The 27911-nt window shown below is 39.6% G+C and overlaps 1 protein-coding gene across 2 annotated transcripts; it reads left to right on the top strand.

The window, feature by feature from the left end:
• The first annotated feature begins 844 nt into the window (after positions 1–844).
• GHRHR (growth hormone releasing hormone receptor) lies at positions 845–27710 on the top strand. Of its 2 annotated transcripts, none has more exons than XM_009673396.2 (13): positions 845–984; positions 7271–7373; positions 8808–8915; positions 10150–10250; positions 13718–13815; positions 15417–15549; positions 16469–16622; positions 17960–18020; positions 18875–18944; positions 21024–21115; positions 21838–21967; positions 23294–23335; positions 25500–27710. In XM_009673396.2, exons 1-13 carry the CDS (start codon positions 928–930, stop codon positions 25620–25622), a joined length of 1272 nt encoding a protein of 423 aa, XP_009671691.1. In that variant the 5' UTR covers positions 845–927; the 3' UTR covers positions 25623–27710. The 2 variants fall into 2 exon arrangements, with proteins under 2 accessions (XP_009671691.1, XP_068789903.1); XM_068933802.1 differs by having other exon boundaries at positions 853–984; positions 10133–10250.
• The last annotated feature ends 201 nt before the right edge of the window (positions 27711–27911 follow it).

The following is a 27911-nucleotide window of genomic DNA, read 5'->3' as shown; positions in this document are numbered from 1 at the left end:
TTTCATATCTTGTGCCTTTGATTTTTCAATGCTATCATTTGCTTAATGTTACTATGGAACTCGAGGTTCTTCAAGATAATATACACTCACAGACAAACTTTTGCATATTTACAGCATGGCTAGAATACAGCTCACTGCATGACATGTAGAAGTGAGACGTTTAACTCGGAGTGAGACTCTCTTCAGTCAGTGGGGGGAAATAGGTATTTCTGGAGTGATTCAGCTGACTTTTCTTTTTCCTTCTTTTAACTACAGAGGAAGGTCATTAGCTCATATGTAGATACCAAACTTTCAGAAGTCTGAAGTAAGGTGAGATGAGCCTCTTGTGAATTTTGCCTTCAGATCAATGTGCAAAATGCACCAAAGAGAATTTGTTTTCACATGCCTGTGAAAAGATATGGATCTTTATGTTAAGATGTAGTAACATGATCATTATATTACACACAAACACACCCACATAGAGGTACACTGAAGCCAGAATAAGAGTATGTTTTGTTAGAAAATAAAATGATACTAACAGTACCTGATAGGAGAGGATTTGCTTCATGTTTATCCTATTTTTTTAATGCAGCATGACCAGCATTCAAAGGTGTTCATCTCTCCTAAAATTGTTCTATGTCACAGACAAAAAAAACTGAGGATCTCTCCAGGAGATGCCAGGAACTCTCATGATCTTGAGAACGATCACTCAACTCATCCATTCCTATCTTTGAGCATTCAGCAAGGTCAAAAGAGTGGAAAGCAAGTCAATCACAGCTTAGAGACTTGTTAATATTTAGTTCCCACTTAGCTGCGCTGTTACGTCACTTCTGTGCAAAAAGATAAACGCTTCAGATCAGCAACTGAGTAGGAGAAGAGGAAGCTGAAAAGAAAGAGAAAGATGCTTAGAAGGGCTAAAGAAGTGAAGTCTGACGTTTGCTTTGGAAAATGAACTCTAGTGTCTTATACTACTGCGCTTTGTACACCCTGAGTCTTGCAGTGCTTGTAAGTAGTTGCATGAAATAAGCATTTGCTTTACTGTTTTTCAATAATTGCACAATTTCTTCTCAGAGCAGATGGTCAGATACAGCTTTACCTCTTTGCATGACTATCTTTTCTCTTTATTTGCTTTGAATTCCAGTCAAACAAAGCAAGATGCTGTGTAAAGTGTGAACAGTGGCAGAAGGGACACATGCTGTAGGATCTGTGTACCAATGCACTTCACTGCTTTCATATCACACATTCACTAAGGAGAAACAACATTATTGGCCACGGATTATTTTCATGTAGACTTTAAAAGATAGAGACAAAAAAGAACAAACTGGAGGAGAGCTGTTCCAACAGAGCAGCCAAGTTTTGAAAGGGTTTTCTTAAATTTCAGCAAATGTAGTCTTATTAGTTATCACTTCATCTGCTTTTTTGGGTAACAATAACATTATTTAATGTGTGAGCAGCTGAGATGCTACAGGTGACAAATGAGTTGAGCCAGCAGGATTCTTAAGCCTGAATCAGAAAAGTCCAGTAACATAAAAGAAAGGGAAAAAAAAAAAAAAACCTCTTACTGATATTTTACTTCAGGCAATGACAGGTGAACCAGAATTCAGGATCATATCAATATCAGGAAAGGTGTGTGGAAGGAAAGTGAGGGAAGGATATTTCCTTCGCTTTTGAGAGCAATGACATTTTCAGCATCTTCCTTTTTTGATCCTTTTGCTATATCCTTTCCTCTTCCCTGGGAACCACAGCTCAGAGACGCTCTTCTCTGAAGGATCATTTTGTGAGGGGCTGCACAGCAGCCGGTTCTTTGTGGGTCGAGAGAAACACAGAAGTGTGAAATGACTGAAAATGCTTTTTACTAATGCGAGGCTATGGTTTCCTTTATATCCTCTCTGCAACCAGCTCCCTGTAGCGTGATCACAGGAGTAGTATCGCTCATGAGCAGAGTAGCAGGATGCGGTGCGGCTAGTTAATAATATTTCTGAAAGTCTCTGTGAGAACCTGCCCCGTTTACCTTAGAGAGGTAGTACTTTCTTCTACAAAATTGCACTGGTTACAGTGGGATCAAAACATATGTTTATGTGGAAGTGTATGATATAAATCTCCTGGTGTGTATTTGCATGTTTTATTATAACAGAGGATAGGCAAATAACTGTTATTTTGACTAGAAAATGATGGAAAAAAAGCCCTCTGCTTTCCTTGTTGGGTAACTTAATAGTATGCTTTCCCTGGAAGAGTTGAAGTCAACTTTTGGAGAGGCTTTAAATGCTTAAGAGGCTGGCTTTCAGCTTGTATAGACTGATTTTTTTTTTTTTTTTTTTTTTTTTTTGCTTTCGTTGCTTGCATGGTACTTAATGAAGTGTGAAAAGAATGCAAGTGTTGTGTTATTCTGATGTACGTGAGAGAAAATAGAGGAAAACCACATTCAAGTAAGAAATTTTTCATGATGCTATGAAAATACCCAGAATAGTTAAGGAAATAAGTTTTCTTTCCAATGTGTGGATTTCATGTCCATATTAAGAGCATGATCTGGCTTCTTCTTTTTTTTTTTTTAATGACATGAAAAAGACTTTCTCCTGGGGCCCTCTAACAAGACTAAAGATCAGCCTGATTTTCAGTGGTTATGCTAACCCACAGCTTCACTTAATACAGTGACTAACGGATGCACAACCACAAACACATCTATTTGGAATATATCACTGCTTACTTCATTTGCTGATTCGGTCTTGCACATCAGCGAGAAGGTTCTTGTATGCCGTTATTTGAGAAGACCGCCCCGACGGAGCAGGGTAGCAGGGGCAGCCCTGGGCGTCGGGCACTACCACAGGCTCAGGGGGCTAGTTAGTGCCGTCAGGGTCCTGTCAGCAGCTCAGCTTGGGCTTAAACCATCCTTCCTTTATCATATCAACTCCCTTTTCAATTCTTTAATCTGGAAAGCGTTCTAGTGCTCAGAGGATATTTTTAGCTTCTGCCTTTTTCACATGATCCTGATTCTTTGCAGCAATTAACTAAGGATATTAGTTAAAGTGGACATGAATGAAAGGCTGTCAGTGCTCTGCCATGCAGGTGGAAACATCGTGAACACGTAGCTGACTTTTCTACATGCCGAAATCCTTAAAAGGTGCCTAGTATCCCGTGAGTTTGTCACCCAGTTTGGTGTGAGCTGGTGGACAACTATAGATGCTCTGAGAATGCAAACCTGTTGGAAAATCATGGATCATTAAGAGGCCCCACATTATCCCATCAGTAATGATAAATCAGTAGATAACATGGAAAAATCTGACTTTTAAAAGATTAGCTCCAAAACTGATATCCTTAAACTGGCATGGACTTTGGGCAATGAGTTTCCAAAGTGTTATCCATCTATCCCCTCCTCCTTCAGTTCTTCCTCTTTTAAGCCCTGCTAACAGTTACTGAAACTCCTCAGATACATCCCATTTTTTTACTTGAAAGTTGCGTATGTGGATGCAAAACTGTTTCAGACTGCGTGATTAAGAACCTGCTTCCTAACTAAGGCTTACTGAGATACAGGTTCTCTTGAAAAATGGTAAATGAAAATTTGAAACTTCTCAGATTTGGTAAGTAATTGAACCTAGGTTCGCTACAACCTAGATGACTATTTTAACCATCAGGCTCTTAAAAATTTGAACAATTCAACAGGCAACAGCAGATTTTTACAAGGAGACAAACATGTTCTGCTCAGCTTTATGAAATGATTGTATTCACTCACCCTCAAGACAAGAATCTGGGTTCTGGATCACAAATGAGTAGAAGAGTTTTTTGCAGGCCAGCGAGTCACTCATTTGAAGAGGGAATATCTGTTTGCGAAACCTCCGTCTTCCTCTTTTCACATCACAGATCATGCTCGTCTGGATTTCTTTCTTACTACAGTGAGGTCTACAGGACAGATGTGCCTGCAGATCTCATCTACTGTCTATTAAGAGTCTATTAGAGAAGCTGTACTTTACATTCTTCCAGCTTCATGGATCTAAGCAATCATGAAAAGTGCTAGAACCTCTAATTCATATTTCCTCTACTAATTTCCAGAATTAAGAAAAAGAAACAAATCAACTTGGGGTTCCTGTTTTGCCTCATTTACCCAACACAGGCAGCTGTCTGAGGTGCGAGATCCCACATTTATCCACTACAATATTAAATATTTCACTGAAGAGCCTAAAGTAAGACGGCAGTTATCCAAGGCTGGATGACTCTCTAGTCTTTGGAGAGAGTAGTCTGTCCTGAGGACAACTCGCCTCCTAGGTAATTTAAATTGCCCTCTGGGAGAGGTATGCAATGAAAGGGCAGGGGACAATGGGCACAAACTGAAATGCAAAAAAAATCTGTTTAAACACAAGAAAAAGCCTTTTTTAACTGTGTGAGTGGTCAGACACTGGAAGATGTTGCCCAGAGAGGTGTTGGAGTATCCATCCTTGGAGATACTCAAAACCGAGCTGGACAAGATTCAGAGTAACCTGCCCTAGCTGACACTGCTTTGGGCAGGAGCTTGGACTAGATGATGTACAGAGGTGCCTATCAGCCTCGGCCATTTGGTGACTCCGTGATTCTGTGCCTGTGTCTATCTGTGAACTATATAAAGGGTGTTTCTACAAGGAGAAACCTAGCATGGGTGAACCAGTAAATTAAACTAAAAATAAAAAAAAAAAAAAGACTTTATGGAGTTTCATTTCTCTGGGGATCCGAGAAGCCACAAACACCTGTTTTATTGCCAGGCAAAATAGCTCTGCAGAGATGATCTGTGCACAAGCCTGCATACAGGCAGTAGGTGTAGTAAGTGGGATTCATCTGAGTCAGTGCTGGAGCCAAGATCGGATTGAGTTATCATGGACTCCTTTAAACTAAGGGGGATCCTAGTGAATGGAGCACAAGGCATAGTTCATTTCATCCAAAAGTAAATGTCTAAAATTTGAACATCTCCATTGATGCAGAAACCAAATAGTGTTGAATTGCACACACACATACATTTACTCTTGTATGAAATAACGGCTTACACCTCTCTTCCGTGGTTTGGAGCTTCCAGAGAATGGTAAAAGCGAAGGGAACAGAAAATGATTTTGAGTAAGTAAGTCTATGGGATGTGTTTGCAGTGTCTGGGAACCTGATTCTGTGTCTTTATAGAGACAGATGTCCTAGGGAGGTGGATATATCTAGAACAGAGCCTGAACAGCAGTGGGATAAATCTTTTCAGTGTATTTTGCCTGTATTCTGCCATAACAGTGTTCCTTCAAGCAGCAGTTAGTACTAACTTGAATACAGGCTGTGAGAGCATCTCTTAAGGTCAGGGCTTCTTAGAGGAGGTGGTAATAATTTAAATCCCTGGCACTTGATCAGCCTCACCTTTTTCTTTCAGATACTTGAGGTAAAGTGTTCTTATGAGTTTGGAGACTTAGAAAGAAAAAGAAAATAAAAAAATCTGGACTGGTGAGCAAGCCAAACATTCTTTGTTCTTGCCATGAACATTTCAGTGAGCGAAAATAGTTTTCACAGGCAAAATAAATCTAGTCATTTTTTTTTGCCAGGAGAAATAATTTAGGACCATGCAAATGGGCACATTTCCTGCCTGCTGAGATTTTTCTGGGCACAGTTCACCAAACCAAGAGAACACTGTAAAATAGTTCTTCAGTAAATGGGATGGCTGTTTTTTTCTGATGACTAATAGAGCTACTTTTTGCAACAACTTCCATATACAAAGGCAAATGAGCTTCTCAGCATAGATAACTTTCATTGTCCAGGGCAAGTATCAGGAGAGGAGGAATAAATGTTGGCATGAGAAGAAATATCAGATAAGCTGCCTGCTAGATTAGCAGGAAAACCTAAAAGGACAGTAGATGGAAAGCAGAATAGCTCATTGAAATACACATATCTGGGTATATGCCATTTTCAACTGCCAGGATCCAAGCCCCAGAACAGCACGGGGTGCACAGTGAATCCAGCGCTGTCCTAACGAGCAGGCTGGGAGCCTACAGTTAACCAACAAAGGGTTCAAATGCTCTGTGGATCAGTATGGGATAAGGACATTAACATGGGGGGGAAACACTGGCTTGTTAGAATCATTACGTTCTGCCCTCTGAATGACCTGAAAGCAAGCTATTTATTTCCCAAATTCCCTGAATATTAATTGTCCTTGTGTGGAACAAAACCGAGCCATATGCCAGCCACCTGTTCACTGCGCTCCTCTCATCCTGATTTTGTTTCCTCTTGTGTGTGTGTGTGTGTGTGTGTGTATAGCTATATGCACACACACACAATGCACGGGCACCCACGGTCAGGCAGCAGAGCTGAGCTGAGTGTGTGACTGACTGCAACTGGCCTGCCGGGATGGGAGACAATAGCTACAACTGGGCAAGGCACGCAGTGCTTTCTTTGTGGAGAAGGTGTGTGTGCTCTCCTGCACGGCTGCACAGGGTACACCCACAGCAATCGGGGTCCCTTCAAATTCTCTTGTGCTGTCCATGTAAACATGTAGACCACAGCAACCAAAGTGAGAGAGCAGGAAGGAGGTTATTGCTGTTAAAATTCTAGATGGCAACTTTTTCTCTACACCAAAACAATAAATACTGTTGCTCAGCGGTTTTCTCCAAACAGTGGAGTTTTGCATCCCACTCTGTGTAAAGATAGGAAGCAGAAGAGAAAGAACAGATTCGTTCCTTCTAGAGTGAATGACTGGAGAGCCCATTCAGAAGACAATTTTTACAGTAAGGATACATGATTCCAAGATGTTTCGTTGAAGGCTGGCAAGGACATGTCTATGTTGAGGAGCAGGAGGGTTCTCCAGTATGCCCAGCAGTTTTGGTTCCTTCACTGTTAGGAGAAGGTCCTTCTAAGTACACTCTGGTTTCCTGGGCCTAGACTTAGAAGAAACTAAAGTCATGGTGTAAATGAGGCCTGCACTCAAACCTGGGCTCTAGGAAAGTCTTCAAAGTCTTGCATTAAACAAAACCCAAGAAAACTTGTGAACTTTCCAGTATGGAGCCTTAACTCCATTCTCTAACAGCTACATTGACTATGAATCTGCTCTAATGTAAATCAGCCCAGCTCAGCTGACTTTGGGAGAGCTCAGCTAGATTCATCAGTTGAAAACATTCAGCATTTTGTGGAGAGACGGCGTCTGTCAGCAGGCAGGGCTATGAGTCACTTTCACTGCTAAACCCTAAACCAGTGCTCTTCCTCTTTAATGCAACCTTGTTAGATGCAGAAGCGTGGGTTTGGACTTAATGGCTCATAAGAATCTTCCCAACTCCTTATTCCTAATCATCTTAAACTTTTCTTGCTCTAGGTCACTGGAAATGTTCATCCAGAATGTGATTTTATAATTGAGCTGAAGAAAAAGGAAGTTGAATGTCTGAAGGACTCAGAAGCACGTGGAAATGCAACATCAGGTATCTATGAGTGAAGGCTGAAAAGAGTGATGGAGAAGTGAGACTCTACCAGAGTCAGGACATAGCATGTTGATAATGTGCCCTCCTTCTCCTGACATGTGATAAGGAGTGTGCTCTGTGTGTAGGTCAAAGAGTTTGAATGTTTTATTTATTGTTCCCCATCCCTGTGCTTGGGTCAGCTCTTCTTCTATCTACGCTCATTGCCCATGCCCATACACTTCTTTTTTTCAACCTTTTTTCACATTTGGATATGAACAGTCCATATCTCTGAGTGAATCCTTATGCCCTAGTCCCGCTATTTCCCCTGTCCATCAGCTTCAAATAGCAGTGGTGAAGCAGACATATCTATCAACTCATGCAGTTTTTGCAGGTTAGAGCTCTTCCCTGCTTGCTATAGCCAGTCGAGCACAGGGCAGGGCACCTGCTTTGTGAGGAAAATTTGGCGTCTTCAGAAAGACAAAAGTCTTAAATGCAGTGGGTAAGAGGGCTGAAACCATCTCCTTAATAAATAAGAGCTGAAGAAATGTTAGAAGATAGAAATTGAATCTTTCAGATATTCGTCCTGCAGAAGGGCTGACTGCAAAAGCTACTGTATCTTAGCGTTTTGTCTTGTATAAGTGCTAGGGTGTGCAGAAAGAATGATTGACAGGTTGGAAAGTGGCTACAGGGAGATGAATATGTAGGAATGGAAGGGTTTGCTGATTTTATTCTTTTGCATTTAGGTATCTATGTACAGGTGCCTGCATGTGATTAAGGTCTACGCTTTTACTGTGGTTAATGGAGATATACCAATACAGTCAATGAAGCCTAAAGAGCTGATCAGCCCCAAGCAGATATCTAGCTTTGAGTAGATGGGTAGAGGCTTTAGCTTTGATCTTAGTGGTAGATCAGATGTGTGTATATGTGACTTCTATTTTCTATCCTTTGGTTTTTTTCAGTTTTTTTTTTTTTTTTTCATGTCTCTTGTCTTCTATAAACATTTGAGGACTGAATTGTCTGGTTTGGAAATTTTAACAATATATTTATGTTTGCATATTAACCTATATTTAGTGTCAGGTAAATTCAATATAACCGAGTGCTATCATACTCTTCGTGTGAAAGTGTGCTGATCATTAAAACTAGGATAATCTCTCAACAAGTACCACAGCGTGATCTTTCTTCCGGTTTCCCTTTTCCTCCCGTTTCCACTATACAATTCATTTACTGCGTTATCTCTAAAAATTCAGCCCAGTTTAAGCTGGCAGACTAACTTAAGCAGAGAAAATAGTCCTCTGGAGGTGTTTGTATCTCATTATAGATTAAAGATTGAGCCTGTATCATTTTTATAAGAAATGTAGAGGACCTTTTGGTAGAGGACCAAAATTAGAAAAAGAAAATCTTTCATTCTGATCAAATTTAATTATGCCTAAAAACATATTTTGCCTTCTGTCTGAGGTTGCAAGAGAACGTGGGACAAGTTATTGTGCTGGCCAGAGGCAGATGCTGGAGAGACACTTGCCTTGCCCTGCCCAGATATCCTCTCTCGCTTCATGAAGGAGCCAGGTGACGTACCAGCATGGCTGTACAGCTATTATTTTGTCTCATACCTGGGAAACGCATTTCTTAAAAAAGATGACTTGTTATAAATTGCTGCCTTGTACGGGGATCAGAGCATTACTGGAAAGATTTCCGTAGAAACTGAAAGCACTTAGCAGTTCCCCTCAGATCTTAAGCATCATTCAACTGCATGTAATCCCCTGGTCCGTGATGAGACCCTGCACTGAAAAGCACTGAAATTAAAGGTGTGATTTCCATTAGTTTCCACAGGCTTTGGGATCAGCTTGTTGGGTAACTTTTCTGCTGAGCTCATACAGGGGTTGCCTGGGTCAGAACTTAAGCATGGGCCTTTATGAGATTTATGCTCTGCTTAGTGTGGGATGAAATGAAAGGGTGAGGTATGCATAATGTGATTATTCTTTAAGACCAGAGTTGGCCATCTGACACAGAATTTTGTCATTAAGTTAGTGTAAGTACTGGGTCAAACGCAAGACTATGCAAGCTAATCTGGTTCAATGTCTTTATGGCTGCTTGCTCTCTGGATGACTTTGTCCAGGAACAAACTGCAAGCCCATAAAGAGGAAATGATCTTCCAGGAAATATCTAGATTTGGCAGTTCCACAAGAGAAAAAAAAAGAAAAAAAACTGCAAAACCTAACTTGTGCCTTGCCTGACACATGCTAGCTATAAATGATGGATGAGAAAAATCCCTTTCATCTGTGCAGTTTCATTTCCTGCTCTGAGATTGTCTTACTTATCCTTTATCTGACTCATAAATCTTTTCTTTTTTAATGAAAATGTGTTACCCTCAAGAACAAACTGCTTATACCAGCCTCCAATCTCCAAAGAAACAATAAGCCCAAGGAAGGTGGTATGAGAAGATGGTGCATTAGAAGGGTGGGTGCTGACTGAGGCAGAAGTCTGATGGAGCAGTGCTTCCCAATCCTTTTCAGCGGACCTTCTTGCCCTTGCTGTGATTTCTTCCTTACCCCTTCCCACCTCTACTGCTGTCTCCTTGATCCTCTCATTTCTCCCCATGATTTTTCTCCAGATCAAAATTAAAAGTTTTGTACCTGAATATCTGAATGTATGCAGGTAAAATATCTTATCAGCTCTGTAAGATGTTAATGCAAACGGTCCTCTTCTCCTGGTATGGCTTCATATGATCAAAAGATCTCTTGGATTTTATTTTCTGTGGTCTGTGGCTCTTCACTGGTGAAAAGAAGTGCTTCCGTTTCAGCTGGGCTAGTGAGAAGGAACTGCACAAAGAAAGGCTGGTCTGACCCATTCCCTTCCTACCATATTGCTTGTCCAGTTGAAGATGAGATTCCGCTTGAAGAAGTAAGTTTAATTAAATAAATATATGTGAGTGATGTGCTGACATTATAGGATTCCTTTCTATTCCTGAAGACCCCTGGGGAAGGCAACTCAGCTGAAACTGAAATGTTCTTACTGATTATGGAATGTAATTCAAATTTTAATCTGGTTACTTACTCTGGAGAATTATCAAGGATATTTATTATTCAGATTTAAGAGTGTAATGGTAAAGCTGTTTGCAATTTCCATAAAATTGTGCAGCTCTGTTAGAACCTGTTCACAGATATATCAGCTAAAGAAGAGACCCAAAATCTTCATAAAATACGGCTTTAGGAATTTAAGTTCAGTCATTAAGATGATTTTATGGCATCACAACAACAGTACAGCAGATACGTTGTTTCAACACCAGTATTTCCAATTCAATAAAATCTTAGTGCAAGAGGGGATGTTGGTTTCTCTTCCTGCCTTGGACAGTTATGTCTAATCCAGGAAGGAAGCAGAAATAAAATATATGCTCCAAAATCCGGATCTCTGTAACGCAGTTCAGAAATTGACCTAGTAGCTCAGTTAAATTTGTGGACTTAGTGACATTTAAGCATCAAGCACTAATTTTTTTTCTGTTCAGATAAAGCTTATCTGCTGGGGGTACAAATATATGATATAGATGTGCTTAGCCTGATATAAATACTCTTTCAGGGAAAAGAAACGGGTCTAGGTAGAGAATGCTATCTCATTTTATGAAAGAATATCACAATCCTGTTAGTGTTATATAAAATCTGTGTTGTGGTCAGGACTTACTTTCTTATCAGCTACTTACTGATCTTATTAGCTGCTTGCTATGTTACTGCCTTATTAGCTACTTTGGAGTAAACTAGGAATAACTGAACCAGAAGAATATCCACTAACATAAACAGATAGAGAGGAGGTGGGAATTAGTTTCCACAGGCTGAGTGAGATTTGTATCACCAGACTTTAAGCAGGTCAAAGACCAGTTTTCTAATCTAATACTAGTTCTTTACTCTATACAAGCTAGATACCACACTTTGGACTTTATTAGTAGGGCAAATATCATTCTTTTTTGTCCGGCATAGAGAAAATGACAATAACATTTATGCTGTATTTGATGAAGACCACTGAACCTGCTGCGGAAAGCTTAGTTCATGTGGCCCTGGAGATGCTTATCTTCTTGACTTCCCACTGTCTTTTGTGCTGGTTGCTATCGTGCTGTTTAACTCAAACTTCCCTTCCAATCTCTGAGACGCAGTACCTGCTGATCTCTGTAAATAAACATTGCTAAAATGCAACTCTTGTTTTTTTTTTTTTTTTTTCCCCGTTTCTTTTATTGCTTCCTTGCACTTCTGGTGTAAAAACAATCATAAATGAGTCTGCTGAGTCTGTTGGCAGTAACCCACATTTTATATCTAGCTGAACTTCTCAGCTGCATGTTTATCCCCTTAAGGATTACATTATTGCTTTGTGTGTTTTTCATTTCTGATTTGTAAGTGGAGGTTGACAACTAAGATGAATCTAGCACAGCTTTGGTATTCTTCTTATGAAGTGGCGTCTTCCAGACATCTTGGACAGCTTTGTAGCTCTGGTGCCTTGTTCCGGCTCTAGCTGGAATTTTGCACGGTCAGCTATATTGCTAATCATATACAATCTATGGTTCACCCACCAGATAGATTAAATGCACCTTATTTTACTTCCTTTACTTACTTACTTGCATTTTCCACCTTATTTAACTGTACCAGTCAGGGTGGGGTGTGGAGGGGGGAAGTTGTGCGATTCTAAGCTAATCACTGTAGGGTGGATGTATATAAATGCTTTAGTTTGGATCAGGACTGAGTTTTTCAAGGCAATTTCCATGTTACTGCACTTATGTTTACACCGAGGAACACTCTCGGGAAGTGTGATCTGGATTCCTTTGGATAAAACTAGTCTGGAAGGCAACCGCAAAGTGCGCTCGTGCGTCAGGCAATAATAAAAGTTCAGCCTATGGGATCAGACTGCAGCTAGTCTGAAACGTACATAACGTGGATGCTGGGCCCTCAGCACCAAAGGTTACACTCTACTAAACCACGTCTATCGGCCTGTACCACATGCTGGGGTTAGCATAGCGATACGTTCCTTCTTCTCACTGATGAAAAGCAATAGGCTCATTTTAGGATGGGTAGAGTTGCCTCCTGGGGGTGTTTGTTTACCTCTATTAGAAAAAGAGCCTTCAGGAAGCTAGCTGGCTACGTCTACATTTGTAAATAAAACAGACCAGGGACTTTTTTTTTTTTTTTGCCCCAGAGCCAGTGGACAGAACATGGCTTATATCCATCCATCTAAAGTCTTCCCCTCAGAAACAGACCAGACACATGGAGAGCACTTGCTGGTAACAGTTTCTGGCCTTTTCTATCCTCAGCCATGCTCAGGCACTGGTTATGGTACTATGATTTAGTCTGGGCCAAAATTGTTCCTGCATTAACAATTAAACAGTATAGGCAATCCCATGACCATGCCATAACACTGTTCGTTTTATTACTTTGGACTCATCCGCTCAGACTTAGACTGCTAACTTTTTCACACCTAGAATAAATGAAATAAATCCTACACAACGCCAGCTTTACAATGACTTAAGGGATACTTAAGGCTCAAAATAAATATTTGTCCTTCCCCACCATGAACTGCATAGCTGTATGGATGTTAGGCTATAGAAATGTTGAAACTGGACCCAACAAACAGGCCATGTGAGATTGAAGAGAAAGATCTGAACTATATTTTAATTTTAGATCTGCTACCTAGGCTTTATCTATTCTATTTTCTTCTTCCTTGGGTGGTGATTGAAGTCAGCTTATCCTCACTTAAGAAGCATGTCTGAGAGAGGTGCTTTTCAAATTGAAACGGATTTTGATTAACAATCTGACTGAGTAAAAGCTGAGTTTGGGAGTAAGGACAAAGGGAAAAAAAACTCAAAACAAAATAGAAAAATAATAGAAAACGTGAAAGAATAGATAGCAAAGTTGTAAGTTAGGAAGGAGACTGAAGGAAAGTGGAGAGACATAAGGAAACAGTGATGCAGCGTTCTGTAATCATCACGCAGCCAGCTGCCAAAAGGAGTATCCTTCTACTACTGCTGAGGAAAAAGCATAACGTGAAATGCCATGTTTATTAACACGTATAATTTTTTTTTTTTCAATGCCTTTGTGGAAGATGGGCTTAGTTTTTTAGGATATTATAAATGAGCTTGAAACCATCCTAAACCGTATGTGGTTCCTTATCAAGTTGTGCCATTTCCATGCATCCATAGAATGGGCCTTCATGAAAAAGTCATGAATGATTGATTTCCATTGAATTTTGCTTTGGGATTAAAGGGAACCAAAAGGCAGTCAGGGACGTGAACAGACTGGAAGTATCAACCAAAGTAAAACATAGAATCAGTAAAACAGCTTTCATTTGACTACAAATTATTTAACAATTCACTCTCTCTTTTTTTTTTTTAATAGCAATCCTACTTTTCTACTATAAAGATCATCTATACCATAGGATACAGTATATCTATCACCTCACTCATTATTGCTGTGACAGTTCTTATTGCATTCAGGTATGTAATGTTATCCTCTAACGTTAATTTATTTAATAGTCTTTAGACCATGTGACACAACATTAGACGTAGAAATTAGTGTAGAATTAGAAGAATAAAAGTAAAATTGACGGACAACATTGGTTTAACGATGTTAAATTGAGGCTAAATATGAAAGAAGATGATCAGAGAAAGTCAGAAACGAGAAGAATCAGAGCTGCGAAATAAACGCGGATTGTCCTTTGGCAGAAGTCAGCAACTCAGTCAATATTCCTATACCACTGTGTATACGAACACTGAAATATTTATACGCAAAACATGCTTTGGAAATTAGATTCTGAATTTAGCTAAGCTGATATGACTTCTTTCCCATTGAACTATCCACCTATGAGGCATTTTCAGGTATTATTTAGGATATTTGGAGTAAAAATGGTTGTTTATCACTTCTTTTACTATAGATCTCGTGTTTACTGTCATGTAGGGTTTCTTTTATTAATCTTTGTTTGTTCCTTGTACTTGTTTATACCTTTGAGGAAAACTTTTGAGTTTTGTTATTAGATTGTGAAAATCAGGTTTCCCTGGGGAAAGTTTCTTGACCTCTGTCGGTTCCTAGCTCATATCTGGAAGTCAACAGATATGTTTACTGACATCCACTCTGACCTTGCAAAAACAAACCAAGCCAAAGAAGTGGAAAGAAAGAAACAATGGACAGAAAGAGACTTATAAATAGGGAGAAAAGAGTTATAGTTCAACAGTGGGGTTGGTATTTCAGTTCAGCAACAAAATTCTGCACTCTAAATCAGCTTTAAGATTAGGTGACCCTGAATTTACCAGAACCAGAGTGAATTCAGTTTTTAATAGGGATGAATTATCATTTTAGCTAAGAGTCTTCAGCTTTAAATGAAGATATAGAGTTGAAGCTGCATAACACCTCCCAAAATCTGTATTTATCAACAATTAGAAAAATTAATCTTAACTAAATAAAGGTAAGAGTTTAAAATAGGTGTGCTAACTTATTTTAAAGCTATTATTTTAATTCATTTAATTCATAAAAGTAATTTTGGTAAACTAAAGAAGTAGTCTGGATAAGGCTGTCTATATAGCAATTTAATGCAATTTCAATTATCCATTGAATTTTGATACGTGGACAATCTTGCTAAGTAATCATTGCCCCGCTCACTGGGAAAACTGTCTATTTGGTGTGGGATCCCTCTGCATTTCTTGTTGTTGGGAGCTGCTTTGCCACAGTCAAAATAATATCAAGGAGGTCATTGCTCACATGCAGGTTTTCCCTTGGGCCAGAAATGATGCTAACCAAAAGACAGCCCTGCTCAGGTATGCAGAATATGAACTAAAGCTGATTCTTGGATCTGTTAGGTCAGAAACATTAAGGGGGCTTGACATCACCTAAGGAGAGAGGAGGTTAAGATGTAGGCTGTGGGTGAATTGCACTACATAATGAAGGTTCCTATTGATTAGGGAGAGCTCAATGGGTGAAAGTTTTCTTTCTATATGTGCCTGAAGGCATCCGAGATGAAACAAGGCCTTGTCGCATATTTGAACTAATGCCGGGACAAGTGAGTGAATTACTTCAAGAAAGACCTTTTCTTCTTTTTATCCAGGAGGCTTCGCTGTCCCAGAAATTATATCCACATACAGCTCTTTTTTACTTTTATCTTAAAAGCTGTTGCCATTTTCATTAAGGATGCTGTCCTTTTCCAAGAGGAAGACATTGACCATTGCAGCCTTTCTACAGTAAGCACATGAAAAGCAGGGAACAGTGGTACTTGGTGTTTTTTTTGCATAATGTCAATATATGGTTTCATTTTTCAGTACTGCTTTTTCTTATGTTTGAATATTTTAATGTGGCATCCACCATTAATTAATTCTTTTATGCAGTATGTTTTACCTCCATACATCTGGATCTCATGCCCTTATGTGTTTTGTGTAGTTTGTGATCCTATAGTACTCTAAATCAAATGGAGGCTTTGTTGTGAAAAAAGAAAATAGCATTCTAGTGCTGTTAACCTTCTACAGCCTGAGGCCTAAAATTGAAGACCTTTGAGTTCTTCATAAAAAATGTTTTTAAAGACATTTCTTTTGCAAGCGTTGGGCTCCATCTTCTGAAGCAAAGCTCTGAATTGTAACCCACAGGACATGCAAGGTTCTAGGCAAACAGCAAAGCTTCTTTGGGTCCAGCCATGAAAAACGGCAATAAGCCAGCAGTTTTCAAAACCATTCTTGTGGGCTGATTCTTCTGCATTGCTCTTGGACACATAAAATTTTAAAACTGAACCTAAGAGGGAAAGCAAAATTGACAGGTCCTTGAGCATACTTTTATCCTAGGTCTATTGAAAGTTGGACTCCACTTGCATAAGCTACACTGAAGGCCAGTGCATTTATGGGAGAATCACATGCTTCGAAAACTAAACTATATTTCTAGCACAGAGATCTAAAGGAAAGCCCAGTGGAGGTGGCAAGCTACTAGGATGGCTAAAGCCTTACTTTTCAGAAAGCCGTATTGCATCTGAAGATCTCTTTTTTAACACATATGTAACTGTGAGATCTTGCCCTGTTTATATCTCAGCCAGAATTATAGCTGGCTATATTCATTTGCAATGCAATCGTGTTTCTGCATGTGTAATGCTGAAACTTTGCCTTTCCTATTCCCTAGACCAAATGCAAGATCTCAGTTGTTTTCTGTCACTACTTCATGATGACCAATTTCATGTGGCTGCTAGTAGAGGCTCTTTACCTAAACTGTCTACTACTATCATCCCTTTCTCATGGAAGAAGATATTTTTGGTGGCTTGTTCTGTTTGGCTGGGGTAAGTAAGGGTTTGAGACGAAATTAAAAAGAGCAAGATATTCCAAAAGGCTTTATCCATCTCATGAAAACACGAGATGTGGGATCTAGTCTACCTAATTGCTTTGCTTTTATTTTTACACACATACTAGCGAAGAACAATCAAGTCTTTTAAAAGGCAGGCAATAAACTCCACGTGAAATATGTGGAAAATTAAGTATATTTGAGGACCCATAGAAAGACATGCAGTCATTTCACGTAGATACTACTTCCCCCCACTGAAAACACAGATACCTCCAAGGAGCTATCCTAACCACCTCAGTAAGGTATACTTTCTCTGTGGAACTAACAGGAAATCCTGAGAGCTTCTGATAATGCAGAATATAGCTAGTCATCTTCTGAGAATGGGTCCATATCAAGGCATAATAGGCATTTTTATGAGTTGCATGGTCATTTTGTGAATAAAGCACTCACCCAGAACTCTATCCACTAGACAAAAAAGCAGATGTGAGACTGCAACATCCTAACTCTTTTTGTTGCAGTCTACAATAAATGGAATTGCTCAGACTTCTGTGGGGACTTAGCCTTCAGGAATTAAGTGCCTGTCCCCAAAAACGTGCTGTGTAAAAGAAAAGCCAAAAGGACTCAGTCCTGGGGCTCCGTAGGAAGATAAAGGTACTTGTCTAGAAAAATGTTCAGCAGATTCAGGAAGGCACTCCATGCATCTTGCCAGCAAAGGTAAAGGCAGGCCTGACAACCAAGCAGACTGAATCACCCTTTGTGTTTTAGGAAGAATTCAATTGCCTTTTCAGGAAGGTAGATTAGATCGCATTCTGTCTTTGTGAATTGCTAATATTTCTGTTGTTTGAGGATCTGGTAAACGCTACTCCCTAATATTTTGTCATGCTAGAAACACAACTTATTACATACATCTAGGTTTGAATCTGCTGTTTGCGAGCAGGGACTTCTGGTGAAATCACATATGTGAATTGTATTTGTGTTGGTAAAAGGTTACAACCTCATGACTCGACGGCAACAACAAATTGTGTGCAATGCTACCTCTGTATCCCTTTACATCCTCACAGTGATGCATGATCACCAGATGGTCAATTCCTCAACTTGTTTCATCCCATCGTGCATACTAGGTTTCCTTTTATATTTGTACCATAAGTGAGTCAAAAGCTACTCCCGTTACACAACCAGGCCACAAAGGGTAATTCCAGTTCTGGAAATGGGTGATCTGTTTCATCACACCAGGGTTTCAGTGGACAAGAATTGGATTAACTGGTGAATATAGACAACTACAGGGTTTTTTTAAATGTTTTCTTTTGTTTTTTTTTTCTTTTTTTCATCTGACAGGTTTCCCTACACTTTTCACCCTTATATGGATATTAGCAAAATTCTACTTTGAAGACACTGCGTAAGTTGTCATTTTGCACGTGGTTCTGTCTTGCTGGGTTGTATTTTTAAGACAGTAATATATCCTTGGCACCCCTGGGGGCCTAATACGAAGTTCTGTGCTCTGTAGACATGTTCTGCGGAAATATGAGTGGTTAACCAAGAACAAGATGATGAAGACTTTCCATTTCAATGACGTGGAAGAAAAAATATGCATTACCCTCATTTTTTTTCCCTACATCACTGCTGTAGATAAGTAGCTGTGATGGGAGTTCTAAATTTTCATTCCACTGCAGATATAGTGAATAGGGTTTATGACCTCCGTTAGAGCGCATAATGGTGCAAATATAATTGTGGAGGGGATCCTTCCCAGGGACCTAAGGCATTTATTTCCGCTGCAGGAAAACAAAGAGATTCTAATGAGATATACAGATTGAGAAAGTAAAATCTAAGGAACTTCTGATATGAAGTATCTTCTGATGCTTCTGAAGCAGCTCACTATTTCATAAAGAGAAAATGTTTCATGTCTTAAAGAAGTGGCTTTGAAGAACAAAGCTGTGTTTTTGCATAATTCAGGGCACCATCTGTTCAAACCCTTTGTTAGAATTGTTGCATCCATGGCTGTCACTCAACATTTCAGGGTAATTTTATCTTTTTGGAAAGGGTAGGATAAACTACAAAGAATATATACTACACAAAGCAGAGTTTAAATATTTGGATACTTAGGCTATGCCTATACTGCCACATAATTATATGTGGTGTAATATATGTGCCGTAAAAATATATCTATTCAAAATTCCACTGCTACTGTTACGTGGTGTCTTGATTGCAGTGATTATCTATACTTCTTTTCTAATCTTTCTGTTATTTTCTCAGATGTTGGGATATTAATCAAGGCTCTCCTTACTGGTGGCTAATCAAAGGACCTATTATAATTTCTGTTGGGGTACGTGGACTACTTCTAAGCTTGTCAACACTAATTAGGTGGGGAAAAAAATTAAATTTAAATCTAGTTACTGCTTGCTGAAATGCTGTTTGCAGTGAGAAACGGGAATGGTAACATTTCTACTGTAAAAATGTTTTATCAGTTGCCCACATCTAAAGTTGGCCAAAAAGAGAGCGAGGGAACCACCCCACAACCAAAAATCCTTCAGAGAAAGTAAAATTTTCACATAATTGTCAGTTCATGTGAAATCAGGTGGCTAAACCTTCCTTAAAGTATTTGAAAAAGCAATTTTCAGCCTAAGAGCCTAAAACCAGCACAAACTTTAAATGTAGACTTTCAATGGCGATAAGTTTATACTTACAGGTGGCAATAATGATAACAGCTCTTGAACTTGGCATTTATTGAATAAACTGGTGAACCTCAAATGATTAGAGTTTATGATGACTCCCATATGTCATTAAACTCAAGGGATGTTTGATAAAGCAGCTGTTAGGTGGCCTTAAAGCAATTTATTAAAAGGTTAATTGGAGGACAGATGCATAACACAAAGCATGTAAAGGTGAACAACGTGAAGGAAGAATCTCTGATTAAATTTAGGTCACAGTTTGCTATATTTCAGTATAGTACTACATTTCTTTCCATCTCCCTTGTTTTTTTCCCTCTTGGTGCTCATCTGACATACGTGTTTGAGATTAAGAGATTCAGGGGACTGGGAAGATGATGATTACATTTTTCCACTGGAACGTAGTTGATGTAGGACTGAAGGATAAAATAAGATTGGACTTTCTGGTGAAATGTGCACATTATTAGTCCAAGTTAAGCATTCAGACACACCTAATGAAGATGCGTGCATAGCTGTATGCATGCACACAAAGTGCATGGGGAGAAACTTTCTGATTGTAGAAAGGTGAGCAGCTCCACTGACTTTTGTAGCATTATACCAGATTACATTAGCAGAAAATTTGCTTCACAAGTTAGGATTGACCCTTGCCGGCTTTGGAGTTGAGCTTCTTGCTTCTCCAAAGACTCAACAAAGAGAAATAGACACTTTTAGTATGCAACTCATCTGACTTATTTACAATAGATGTCTACGTTGGGAGGAGATGACTCATCCCCACTCCACCCCAGACTCTATTGACTATGCAGGCTGGCTCTCCATTGACTACAAAGGGAGGGTGATCAGCTCAGATGTAGAAATTTCATTGTAAATGCCTATATTTAGCCATATGAATCATACTCATAACGTCTAAAGATATTAGCTGGAATTTATTGCAATAGTCATCTTAAACCAAAACAATGAAAATGGTATGAGCTACAAAGAAATTATGAATCACTGAAGCTATTAACAAAAATAGTTCACTTAGCAGAGTCAAATTCTCAAGCTTTCAAGTTCAGCTGTTTCTTTAAGAAAGAATACTTTCTTTAAGAAAGAATGGCACTACTGGAGAGAGTCCAGCAGAGGGCTACAAAGATGATTAGAGGACTGCAGCACCTCTCCTAAGAAGAAAGACTGCAAGAGCTGGGCCTGTTCAGTCTGGAGAAGAGAAGATTGAGAGGGGATCTCATCAACGTGTACAAGTATCTGAAGGGGGAGTGTCGAGAGGATGAGGCGAGCCTCTTCTCCGTGGTGCCCAGCAACAGGACAAGAGGCAATGGGCAGAAACTGAACCACAGGAAGTTCCATCTGAACCTGAGAAAAAACTTCTTCACTGTGAGGGTGACTGAGCATTGGAACAGGTTGCCCAGAGAGGTGGTGGAGTCTCCTTCGCTGGAGATATTCAAAACCCGTCTGGATGTGATCCTGGGCAATATGCTCTAGAGGTCCCTGCTTGAGCAGGGAGGTTGGACTAGATGATCTCCAGAGGTCCCTTCCAACCTAAACGATTCTGTGATTCTGTAATGCAATGTATTAAGATGCTTGAATGCTCCTAACAGGGTTTCTATTAATTATCTTATATTAATCTCATTGACCTTGCCCAAATTATATAATAAGTGAAATCAAAGAATGATTTTCATTGGAGAGACTCATATGAAAAAGTAACTGGTCTTTTTTTTTTTCTTCTAAAATGTTTTAAACAGGTTAATTTCATCCTATTTATCAACATCATCAGAATTTTGCTGAAAAAATTAGACCCCAGACAAATCAACTTCAATAACTCATCTCAGTACAGGTAGAGTTTGGAACACAGAATGAACAATGATTTTATCCGTAAAAGGCTACATCTTCTTCTCTAAACAGAGGAAAAGCATGCTCATTGTTAGAAACAGGCCCAATTTGGACAGGATTAAAATTCAAGAATTCCTGGCCTTATTCCATTCCTCAAAAACCTAGACAAAGCATGGTACTCATCTCACCTCATATAACTACTTCATGTTTGGATGGTTGATATCAGTTTAATTGTCTACTTTGCAGCTATAATCAGTGGAGAGAGTACGCACTTGTTCACTGAATCCATATTAGATCTCTGATTTAGGATACGATAAATTGCTTTCTAGGGGTCCCTTTGTCTGTACTTTGACTACAGAGGGAGCCTGCGTAGTCCTTCCTCTATATTTAGTTACAAGCAAATGTTCACATTTTCAGTGGCTAAACTGAGGCAAGATGTATTCTCTCCACGTGTTTTCCTGAACTGCACTCTTATTCAGAAAGACAAAACGGCAAAACCGCATAGGAAGAGAGAGGAACGCGGTATTGCTGATTGGCAATAATAATTGTATTTCTATTTTCTTATGACACTTGTTGTGCAGTACTGTTGTCCCAAGGGATATGAACTCCACATCTAGACACTTAGATCCTTTTTTTAACTTCTGATGGTCACTTTTGCGTAGTGCATCCATCGGTCTTAACTCAGGAAACTAACATTCCCTTACTTTTTCTCATATCCTACTTTAGGCGTCTCTCAAGGTCAACTCTGCTTTTAATTCCACTATTTGGAACCCATTATATTGTCTTCAATTTTCTTCCGGAATATACCAGCCTGGGAGTCCGACTTTATTTAGAGCTCTGCATTGGATCTTTTCAGGTAAATCCACTGCAGAGGCATCAGATTTATTAAATTTTCTAATTTAATCCAGTTTCTACCCAACAGCTAGTAGTGCTACCAGTGGTAGTCCACAGCTCTTCCCCATCTTTTCTGACAAGATCAAGCTGATTTGGCCTGACATTAAATCATCCAGGGTCAATAAAAGCTGAAGATCCAGACTCCGTTCTAATTTTTTGGCCATAAATAAATTGATAGGTGAATACACTAACACAGAATAGTGCCTGATGTAGAAGTCAGCCCCAAACAGACTAGTGCCCTGAGGAACGCTGTATACTGTACCCTCTTGTGCACGTAGGCAAAATGTCTGGTGCACCTTGGATGCCCCAGCTACTCTGAATTAACAAATAGCATGTAGACAGCTTGAGCAGCTTGGTGCCCACTAGAGCAGCCAACAGGCCTGCTCTGTCTTACCCTCCAGACCGCTTTGCTACCTGAGTTACGGATAAAGGAGTAGGCTGCTTCCCTTTGCTTTCCTCCCTTCTTACTGGAAACATCTGTGGAAAATACTACCAAGGAAGAACATCCCTCCATACATAGTTGAATGGCATCACTAGCCCAGTGAGTATCACTGGAGATCCAGGAGTTGTGCCCATTTATTCCTCCTGAGAATTTAACCCATCCTGGTTTTCCTACCATACCGATCAATCCTGTCCAAATACACCCTGCAGAACCTACTCCTGAGCATCCGCACTTGGATTTGTCCTTCACTGAGTTAACTAACAATGTAAGGAAAAAGTAAGCAACATAACATGGTGAGATGCTTAGCTAGTATCTGTTCACCCAGGTCCACTGTCTTCATAGGATTTTCCTGGCTTATTTCGGTTCAGGGCATTGCCAGAAATATTCAATAAGCCGTATTTTTAATGTCATCTGATATACTACATAGACACAGAAATTGACTGAAAAGCTGTATGAGTGCTGTGCACAGGATCTCCTTGTAAGATCTATGTTTCCTTGCTGATTTACGCTGCCTAAAGAATTAGTTTGCAGCAAGTTTGGCTGTAGACTGGATCATACTTTTGCCAGCGTAAGCCCAAGAGAAATTAATTTGCCACGTCACCAGTTTCTGCTAATTCATATGCCCTTACTAACTTTAATGAATAGGCACAAGTTAGTTGATGGTCCCATTGACCAATTTGTACCAAATTTTTCACTTTGTAACAATACTCTGATGTATAATGATACTCATTGTTTCACATAAACAATACTATCATGAAGCCATACAGTGTAAGTGTTTTTTTTTTCAAATTGTGCTAACGTTCCACAATTTTCTTTTTTTGTTTGTTTGTTTTTCTTCTTCTTCAGGGGTTTATTGTAGCAGTTCTCTACTGTTTCCTGAACCAAGAGGTAAAGGGCTTCTTAACAATATTACTTTCACTGGTGGACATATGCAATTAATAATTAGTTTCATATAAGTGGATAATCACATCTTCCAGCTTCACAGAATGATCTGTTAACATGAGAACCAATGAAGTTGAATTTCATTTCAAATATTTTTATGGGAATGAAGCCATCTAGTGGAGAAACGAGCTGTTACTACTTTGCTCTCTGTTTCAACTAGTGTTTTTATCCTTTCTGTGTGTTTTTGTACTGCAGTGGGGCTTGGGTCTCCCATGCTAGGTCCAGACCCCACAGTAAAAGCCCTGTACAAATGCAGATGAGGGATCTCCAGTTACTAAAGGTCTATGATTAAACTGGAAATAATGTTTAATTTACAATAATTACCCAGTATCAAAATATTCACCTAGTACTTTTTAATATGCTTATTAAGCTTCACAGTATTTTTTCACATTGATATATCTATTTCCATACAGATTATGAAGATCTGGGCCAGGGAGTCGTTCCACTTAGCCTTAGCATCCAGGGATAATTGTAAATCAGGGCAAATCATAAAATATTATAATAAAGATGCATCTGGAATGAATTACACAGGTTGCCTCAATGACCATAAAGCCGCAGATCAATTTATCCTCTGTTTCTTAGAGTGGGATGAAACCCTGGGATTTCCTGTCTCTTTTCTGATTGTAAGACAGCTGAGATGATGGCTGTTTTAGACTATGACTGGGATTCAGTTTCAGGTTAAACCACGAGTCTACTGGTTTCCAACTGATACTCCAAAAAGAGGAGAGTGTCCTAATCCATATATGCAGTCCCATAGGGCATCCTCTAGGGTGTCAAATGTATGGTTAGAAGGTGAACCCTGCCCCCTAATCATTATAGCTGGTGATGCTTATAGAGCCATTCCACTGGCCAAATGCAGATGCCTGTGTTAGTTACAGTGAGCTGATCTATACAGTCACCATAGTGACTAGATCTCCATTTTCCAAGTTTAGAGTCTAGTGATGATTAACTGAATACAGGCAACATTAGATAACACCCCACCACCCTGTTAATAATCCTAATAACTCCTGGTGATAGATAACAGCTTTTCATCCGACTTGACTTCTCATAAATACAGCCCTTCAAATTAGATATTTTCTTCTTATTAAACATCTGGAAAGGCAAATTTCTAATGGGAATTGAATGTGAAAGCAGGCTTTAGTGGCTGATCTGGACCCAGTGTATATAACTGTGAACAAGTGCACGTGGTTGCTAGCAACAGAAAGCAAATATTTCCTGACTGCTGATGATTTTCCCCTCGTAGTCTTAAATAGGAAGGTAATATTATTTCTTAGCCACAAGTTAGTGAGCGCTGCAGATTATACTTTTCTCGAAACAGTTGGAAACTAGACGATATCCCTTAGCAACAGGCAAAGGGTAAGCAACATGGAGAGGTTATGTTTAATTCTGTAGGCAGTGTTGGTGAGACCATTGCTGGAAATAATTTCCAATTGAATGTTTAAAAAAATTGGAGAAGGTACTGAAAAAAATCTGAGAAAATGTTTTACAGTGCTAGAGTTAGAAACCTCAAGCTGTTTCATTTCTCAGAAGAGGTTTAAGCGATTTGACTATGTATAAATGCATCACAGTGTAAGTACTTTGATGAGGAGAAAGTTACTTAGTGCTGATGGACTTTTCAGTTCAGCAGAGAAAGGTGGACTGAGGACTACTAGGTGGAAATTGAAATCAGATAACTTAAAAATGGAAGTGGGCCTTTCTTCCTTTTTGCTGTGCAACAGCTCTAACAACAACCTTTGATTGTTGGACCCATAATCATTAAATAGGAACATAAGACTGGGAGGACCCAGCTAAAGTGAGTCTTTACTTGAAAGTAAAGTGAGGTTCGTATGCTTTTTTGAACACCGGAGGTCCAACTCTGAGCTAGCCACACTAGACTTTTTCATTGGTTCTGAGGAACAAGCATGCTAAGATAGGCCAGGTGAAACGTTCTCTGGAGGCTCCTACTTTTCTCTGTCAACTAGAAAGGGAGTCCAGAGTCAGAGTGACTACCTGAGACTGAGATGTTTAAATTTTACCTGTCTCTAGCCCCCTTTCACAAGTTACCTCTTTCCCACCAGTCCTCTCCCTAACAGTAATTGACCACAAAATAACACTCTCCTTTCCTTTTGAGGTGCAAACGGAAATTGGTCGGAGATGGCATGGTAAGAGATACGGACTTATGCCTGTGTGGAGGAGGACAAGATGGACTATGCCATCCAGCTCTGGAATAAAAATGACTACATCTATGTGCTAAATACAGCTTCAAGATCCAGAGTAGTGACATATAGGAGGCTCAAAGCGATTAGGAAAAAATGCTTACTGATGACAGTTTACACTATCTGAGCAACTCGGAGGAGGATCCACTTCTGCAAAACTTCTGCCCACCAGACAACTCTTGTAGGACAGGCATTGCAGCATCAGATCCAACACTGAGTGGCTGATTAAAATAGCCCTCTCATGGATACAGTATGCATCAAAACAACCACAAAAATCACCTCTTCATTCATTTTGTGTAGTCTTTCACTAATGAACCATATAGAATAACGGGTCTAGGGAGTAGACATCACTAGTAGCCATAAGCAGCACCATAGATGATCAGCTCTGGAAACCAGTATTCAGTCCTCATGTGCTGGGAACTGGAGTCAGCCTAGTTTGTTCAAGACTTGTTCCTTGTTTTGATTCAATGGATCTGCAAATAAGAAGCCAAATGTCTTGCCAAACTACAACATAATGACCAAAAATCCTCTCTTTTTTTTCCTCTTTTTATTTTCTCTTTAGAAGCAAAAAAGATTCAGAGTTCAAGATAAAAATGAGCATGTTCTCAGGCTCATGTTCAGGTATTCTAGTAGCTACAGGCTTAATAATTTTGATAACCATGCAGTAAGAAGAGGAGTTGTTGGGAAAGACAAGTCTCCATAGGATCATCATTAAGGGATAACAACTTTTCACAAGTAAATTAATAAACGAAAAACACCTCAGGATATTGGTGTAATGTAATGGAAGAGAAAAACGGTAGTAGTGGAAACAAATCCAACAAGTAAGAAAGTATGGGATACTTAAGAAATAAAGAGAGAGTGAAGTGGTATAAGAAGGGCAAATCCATTACAAAGAGCCAAAATGAATCAAGCAAATACCTAAGCCGGGCAACATGAATCCAGGCCTTGGGACAGAAAAAGTTTGGAATACTTCTTCATTTTGCTATGTGTACCAAGAGAGAACAAATGCCCTTTCTGTTTCTGGAGTCGATGGGCAGCAGCAGCAAAGGTGCTGAAACTGAAGGACCAACTCCCAGCTGCAGAAGGGCCAGGCAACTGTTAGGAACACTGCTAAGTATTTTCTCATTCTGGCTGTTTTTGCTCTCCGGTGTTACAAAACGTTCAGAATCTTGGAAATAATTTTGTATTCCCAATGCTTGTATTTGATAATTTTTTTCCTCCAAATAATTGTAACTGGTAGATGAATAGACTGATCAACCTCTTTGGTGGGAACACCAGGGCTTGGAAATGAGCAAGGGAAGCCAAACTCTACCAAACGGGGAGGGCCATGAGACGGATAAGTTTTCACTGTGCTCTTCTGGCCATTCCAGTGAGCTGCCAAGTCAGATTCAACAACAGAAATAATAGAGAAAAGTGGAGTTGCCTTCCTTTTTCCTTTTTAGGAGCTGCGTAATTACAACTAACTGGAAGAAGCAGACTGTTATGCCGTCTCGTTTCACAGCTGAAAGCTAACTGCCAGGCATGGATCTTCTTCTTTCCATGTAAATGAATCATTTTTCTCCTTGCTTTTCCCCAATCTGTGAAAAAATGGGCCAGTCTCTGAGTTCTGTCCTGAGTGTGGGATAAGAGTCTGAGGGAGCAGGGGGAGGAAGGCATACATCTCCAGTTCTGCAGTGACTCCTTGGAATACACATTGTGACATAGGGCCCAAGATGTTGTTTATATAGGTTCCCTTTCCTTTTCTAGAAGGATTAAAGAAGATTTTAGACGAAAGCATGTGCGCAATGCATGGTGATCTGTTTAAAGCAAGAGATTAACAGAGAAGTGAGCTTGCACAGCTTTCAGTGTCTCAGGGTTTCAGTTTATACAATATCTAGCTAATTGGAAGAAGTGCTGTGATCTGTAAGCGTGAATGTTGAGGTAGGCAAGTGAGTTGTCTTTCCTGGAGAGGGAGCCTCAAAAAGAGGATAATCTCTATTGGCCGGAAAGGGAGCCCAGATGGGCTAATTCAGACAGAAAAGCCTAAGTTTTACCCTCCCTAGCCATCCATATTTGGATAGAAAATTTCCTTAGAGCTTCTGCATTTCTGTTGTTGTTGTATAAGTAACTGTAAAGTTGAAAATTTATCATGAGGACCACCATGTTCCATAACTGGCAGATGAAAGAAGAGGAGATAAAAAACAAACAGGATTCTTTCTATTGCATGGATCAGTCATTGTTAGCTGAGCTGATTTCTCAGCGGGTGTTGCCATTTTGCTTATCCTTATGTCTCAACCAGTGGCACAACGTGTCATATTAGAACTCTGGCAAGTCTTGACTGAATTATT

The sequence above is a fragment of the Struthio camelus genome, chromosome 2, assembly GCF_040807025.1.
Source record: "Struthio camelus isolate bStrCam1 chromosome 2, bStrCam1.hap1, whole genome shotgun sequence".
NCBI classification, from domain to species: domain Eukaryota; kingdom Metazoa; phylum Chordata; class Aves; order Struthioniformes; family Struthionidae; genus Struthio; species Struthio camelus.
Note: the sequence above shows the minus strand (reverse complement) of the source record. Positions and strands in the feature narration are given on the sequence as shown.